Source organism: Hypomesus transpacificus, chromosome 9 (genome assembly GCF_021917145.1).
Source record: "Hypomesus transpacificus isolate Combined female chromosome 9, fHypTra1, whole genome shotgun sequence".
Taxonomy (NCBI): Eukaryota; Metazoa; Chordata; class Actinopteri; order Osmeriformes; family Osmeridae; genus Hypomesus; species Hypomesus transpacificus.
In genome coordinates this window covers 11,450,868-11,456,867 of record NC_061068.1, presented here as the reverse complement: position 1 = coordinate 11,456,867, position 6,000 = coordinate 11,450,868, and the positions used below count along the sequence as shown (strand labels likewise).

Here is a 6,000-nt window from a genome sequence, read left to right as displayed (position 1 = left end):
GGTGAACGAGATGTTAGAAGTTAAGAGACAAATATTGTGGCAGTGGATTCAAGTAGCAAGCTGACCCAAGACTATGGGAACAAATCAAAAAATGTCTTCAGTTTTCAAGTTTGTGTTGAACCTGATGTCTATGCTCCAGTCTGGCTAGCCTGTTATAGATGCGTCCCAATTCTCCCAATGTACTAGAACTTGGCCCCAAAGCGTGCTCTGCCTCGATTGTCCATGGTCCAAGTCACTCTGACAGGACCTAAACATTTCAAAGGCATTGGGTTGGTGTGGGCGTACGCAAGACGTGAGCCTATACTATGTCTATACCACCTCCCTATAACTCCCCAACAGACAAGACTTGGGGTAGTGAACAGACACACTAGTCTTGGAGAAATGGGACGCTGTCTAATTGGGTAACTGTACTAGTACACACACACACACACACACGCTAATACACTTCTGTAGCACTGACCACTACACACCAAAGGCTCTGGGACTAAACTGCTGCCGTAGTTCAGGCCCCAGTGTCAGTCTGAGGTCCTGTCCAGACACAACCCATTAAGCCCCTATTTCCTAGACACCTAGCTCATCTGCAAGGATTGGATGGGTGTAAGCAAAGATGGTTTATGCACCACCTATCTAATCAGAGGGCAAGGCTGAGGGACGACCATCTTGAATAATCCTGTCGAAGTCTTTTGAAGATCTTCACTGATGTGTCCAGGGATAGTTGACGGGTCTCAAATTTGGACGTGAATGCTTTGGAAATGTCTGTGACCGGTTGGTTTGGCATCGAGTTGTGATAGGATCCATCAGAGCACAGATATGGTCGATGCAGCAGGTCCGGTGGGGGGGTGAGAATGAAAGGTTTATGTTTTGTAATAAGATTGAAGAACTGAAGTGAATGGAATAGGGCTGTATGTAACTTGAGAGACTTTTCACATGGATCTGTCTGGTATATGGGTTCATCCCTCTGTGTGCTGCGCTGTAAATAAAATGCTCCGAGTCACGGAGCAAAGAAGCTATCCATCGTATTCCACTGTGTCATTCAAATGTCTCTTGTCCAATGCCAACTTAGAGCACCAAGCTGGCATCTTTCTGGTCCCAGTTTTCATTTGCATTGCACAAAGACTGCAATGGGGGGGGGGGGAAATGAGGAAACACCAAGTGACCAGGAAGATGCTGGGAGTTGAAGTGAAAAGGCACAGGTCCAAGTCCCTTGGAACAGCAGAACATTGGGAACCTCTTATCTACGTTCCAAATAACTGCCACATGATTCTACACTCCATAGGAAGGACATTTAAGAAGTCCCTTTTCACGTTTTTTGGAAATCAGATGTTTTGAAGTCATGGTACTGCACCAATGTGGGGGAATTGCAGTTCTCTAACAAACAGTATATGTTTGTATATATGTAATGTATGTCTGAATGTGCGTCTGTGTAAATATACATTCTATATAAAAAATAAAAAGTTGATTAACAGTGACATGGATCACATCATCCAACGTGCTGCTGGCTTCTGTATTCTGAACAGTGTGACTGTGAGCTTCTAGAAACTACCCTCAACCTCATTTTACACACTTGGGTTGAACATGCAAATTTGTTGTCACAACTAGATGAGGATGTGCTCCTTGTAAGTTTAGATCACAATCCGATTGATCTTTTGTTTAATCGTGCTTCCATTGTATTCTTGAATGAAATTAGGCAATTCAGTTTGAGTTCTCTTAAACCCCTACATACTGTAGCATCTTAAGATTCCTATGTAGCCCTGTTTATAATTATTGGATTTTTTTTCAGTCACTCAGTTTTGTATTTTGAGATCTGTGATTGAACTGTTCCTAAAAAAAAGTTTGAAAACAAAATGTTGGTTTTTATTCACCTTTCATATGGGGCTGACCGGCAAAAGAATGATGTTACTGACAGGGGCATTTATTTCAGTGTGAATTTTCAGCAGTTTTATTAGAAAATGTAAACTTACAAACAACTTAAATGTCATTGAACTTGGAGTACAGTAGCGTGTAGTGTGTTAGGGTAATTTGTTGGGAGGGTAAGTGTATCTGTATTATCTATACAATTGTTGACTGTTTGTATTGGATTATACATATGTAAAACAGTGTCCTCAAAAAAAATGTCCAGGAAATATTTGTCATCAAGTCAGGTTTTTCTTTTTCTCCTCCTGAAAAAAAATATGATTTTCAAACCATCCATTACAATCACTAACCAACCCAGTGGCACATTAGACCGTATGTAAATAGTTTTGTTTGCAAATATTGTTCAGAATATTAACTTCAGAATTACTTTTTTTTAAGTAAATAATTGTTGAAATTCTATTTTGTAAAGAAAAGATAAAGTTACACTAGAATATCCGGAGTACAGATAAAAACAAATATTTGCACTAACACCTGTGATGTGCATGATTTTAATAAAAATACTTTACTCTCCTGTGCAAGGCTTGTTTATTTGATTTATCCATTAAGTCAGCTCTATATGTCTTCTACAGTGGTGGGTCAATTCTCAATGTTGCAATCTGCTGATGCTCCTACGCCCTTGAATGACCCCCTCTGGAGTTAAAGTCACATCTGCATCGTAAGCAGTTAACACAGAGGGAGACACACAAGTGGAGTGAGTCACACTAGATGAGGCGGGAACGACGAGATGAAAGATGTCTCCAACGTCATCTATGACACACAAGCACACTTCAAGCAAACATGTCACTAAGATCTCAAGTTTCCCTGCAACCACAAGATGGCAGTGACAAACAATAGATTGGATTCATCGCCACTGTCTTTTATTTATTCACGTCATTTGGTTTCAATAATTAGTGTACATAAAAGCATCCGTCTGGATTCCCAGGTTATCAGAATAGTGTCCCTGAGGGATGGGATGGGGGGGGGGGGCGGACCAGACAGGTGAGTCATGCAGTAATGACATTCCTGTGATGACAGAGAACATTAGCCAATCCTGACTAAGCTGATTCACCACCACTTCAGACAGGAAGTTCCTCCACCCTCAGGCAGCCACACATGTCTCTGACCTCACGGAGCACCTGTCAACAGCTGGTGCTGGCAAATCCTTGGCACTGAAAACCCCCAACAGCGTTGCCATGAGCAACTGTTAAGAAGTCACTATGCATGCTGTACAAAGACACATTCCACCTGGAGTGACACATGTTATGTTCCACTATTGTGGGCTGTGGCATAGAGACAGGTAAGGACTGAGGTTGGTGTCACGTCGTCTGAAGATGAGGCTGTCGTCATGACACCGCTAACAGGTCTGTCATTAGGCCGTCCTGCAGACAGTGACAATGTCCTGACATGAGTCAGAGAGAGATCCACCAGACAGATAGATCCAGACACCTTAAAGAAGGGATGAGAAAGAACAGACATGGTACTTAGACAGTGAGAAAGTCAGGCAGGCACGTGGAACGTGTGAATAGAGAGGACATGGGGGGATGAACTGCTGGCTTTGCCAAGTGGTTGTTTTGTATGTGTGGCAGATAGATGGGCAAGAGGACAGACAGACAGGCAGGCAGACAGCGTGAGAGCATGGACTCCAGGGCAGATGCTCAGAGGGTGAGACAGACCTCCTGGTCAATGAGGTGGGACGAGATGACCACATCTCTCTGGAGTGCTGGGTTAGAGTGCGAACAAAGCCAAATAATGCGTCACTGAACGTGTATGAAGGAAGATAAGTGCACAGTGTCATACACAAGGCAGACAAGGGCATTTCTGAAGCAGGAAAAATGGATGGCGTCAACGCGAGCCTGAACGTAATGAAGTTCAACGACAAGCTTTCAGCTGTTTGTATGCGTGAAGTAACATGAGCAACGTTGTGATGTCACACGGCCCAAACGTTCAAAAACGGATAAAAAGCTGAATAAATGAACATTTAGCCACAGGCGTGGTTTTCGTCTCCTGCACTACCCCACCCTTCTCGAGAAGCTGTGAGGCAACACTGCTTCAGCCCTGTGAATCACACCACTGGGATCATGTCCCAGCTCCACTGTTGCACAAACATGACAGGACAACAGACAAAACTATAATACATCAAAAAGATTAAGCAATGGTGAAATGTAAAGCTACAGTCAACACTGGTGGTGCAAGTCAAAAATGTTAGGACATGTCAAGAAATGTTAAGTACTACAGTCCAAGCACATCATTGTACCAATATTGCATCAAGGCTGGGCAAAACATTATTCAGTCACCTTGTTTGTTTTCTGTTTAATCTACAAATGTTCATGTTTTTTAAATGTTGTTATATTTTAGTATATTTGTTCTATTCTTATGTCTCATCAGAATAGGGTAATAATTCACAGTTAAGTATTAAATGTTTCGATCGAAGCCGCCAATTGAACTAGATCTATTTGAACTACAAGGCTGCATCATGATTAAACAGGTGTGGCTGATATCTCACTGGGGCGCGGATCAGTGAAAGTGGCGTCATTTGCGGGAAATGCGCAGGCGCAAAACTATAGAGGTCTGAAAGACTCCGGACTGCGGGGCACAGAGTAATTCAGACGAACTTCAACAAGCCAACGGTAGAGACAGGCACTGGAATCATTTGAAAGTTTCTAAAAGCAAAATGCCGTCTACAGAGAAAGACCTTGCTGACGACGCACCATGGAAGAAAATTCAGCAAAACACTTTCACGCGCTGGTGCAATGAACACCTGAAGTGCGTGAACAAGCGGATAGCGGACCTGCAACTGGACCTGAGCGATGGGCTGAGGCTTATCGCCCTACTGGAGGTCCTCAGCCAGAAGAAGATGTACAGAAAGTACCATGCAAGACCCACCTTTAGGCAGATGAAGTTGGAGAACGTGTCCGTGGCTCTCGAGTTTCTGGACAGAGAGAATATTCGCCTGGTCTCCATAGGTACGTTTGTCAACGACTCCAGTGATCACATGCTTTGGCTCCACCTGGTACAAAATTCTAATTTCTAAATAGCCTAATATTTGAGCTGCAATTGTGCTTATCTTATTTTTGAGCGAGTTAATACAGGTGTGGCGATAAGATGCACTGATCTGTGGTCATGTGGTGAGTTTCAGTCGAAAATTCCTCAAAGTTCAAAACGACCGCAGCCTCTAACTTCTACGCACAGTTTTCCAGCACACTGATATTACACCTGTTACAGCGCTTAGCTGTGTCCGTTTACTTCAAACATGTACCCACCGATGAATAGGTTGTGTAGGATTTAAACCTCTTACCCTCATTGTAGTAAAGTATTTTACCATTTGATCTGCCAAACCACAAACGTCTCAAGGCATAACATCATTAACAACGACAATGCAACAATCTGAATTATGGATTTTCGATATAGAAGTGTTGTAGCTACAGCCTTGTTTTATAGATAAAAAAGTATAGTACCTTGCAGTACGCTACATCAACATCATAGATGAGAAATGGATAAAAGTTCTCTCTCTCTTGATTGGGAAAGAAGCTGTTTGAGAGATTTCAAGCTTGGATAAAGTTTGTGTCGACTCTTCCGGACCAGCGGTGGCATTTTGTATTTTTTTTTATAAATTATAGTGTCTATTGGAATGGCGTTTACTTGCCTCGCCTACTGCTTGTTTTGACTTGTAACGTTACACTGCAAAAGGTGGCGTACTGTGTTGCAATGGTAAATGTTTATGTAACGAGAAAACAAAGGCGTTTTGAGAATTTTTGCAATCACATATTCTAAGGGCGTGTTGATATATGTAGCGTTTGGGATCATATCACATGAATGCGTGAAACAACGTAGACACTGAGTTTTGGTTGTAGTCGGTTGCGTTGCTTCTGGGTATGTAATGTATAGTCCACAGATCATTGGCATTTTGAATTGATCAGTAGGAACAGAGTTATGTGAGGTGTGGCGGGCCCTGTTATTCATCCTTCTGTTTTTCCCCTTGTTCCACCCCCTCTTTGTTCAATCCCTTCATAAGCAGCCCCCCCCCCCCCCCCCCCCATTCATTTATTCTCACCTCTCTTCCTTTCTCTCTCATTCTTAAATGTTGCCATTTTATCAACCCTCTGGATG

At 42.7% G+C, this 6,000-nt stretch overlaps 1 protein-coding gene and 1 long non-coding RNA gene across 2 annotated transcripts in view; one reads left to right on the top strand and one right to left on the bottom strand.

The window, feature by feature from the left end:
- Positions 1-702: 702 nt before the first annotated feature.
- On the bottom strand, positions 703-5,923 carry LOC124471642. Its single transcript, XR_006956550.1, has 2 exons — positions 5,349-5,923; positions 703-3,339 (listed from the first exon to the last, which is right to left on the bottom strand). It is a non-coding gene; the product is annotated as an uncharacterized LOC124471642 (long non-coding RNA).
- Positions 4,431-6,000, top strand: part of LOC124471509 (filamin-B) — a 51,565-nt gene continuing 49,995 nt past the window's right edge. Inside the window, exon 1 of the mRNA XM_047026023.1 lies at positions 4,431-4,856. Within this exon, the coding sequence (XP_046881979.1) occupies positions 4,565-4,856 (292 nt within the window). The 5' untranslated portion in view covers positions 4,431-4,564. The remainder of the gene's footprint in view (positions 4,857-6,000) is intronic.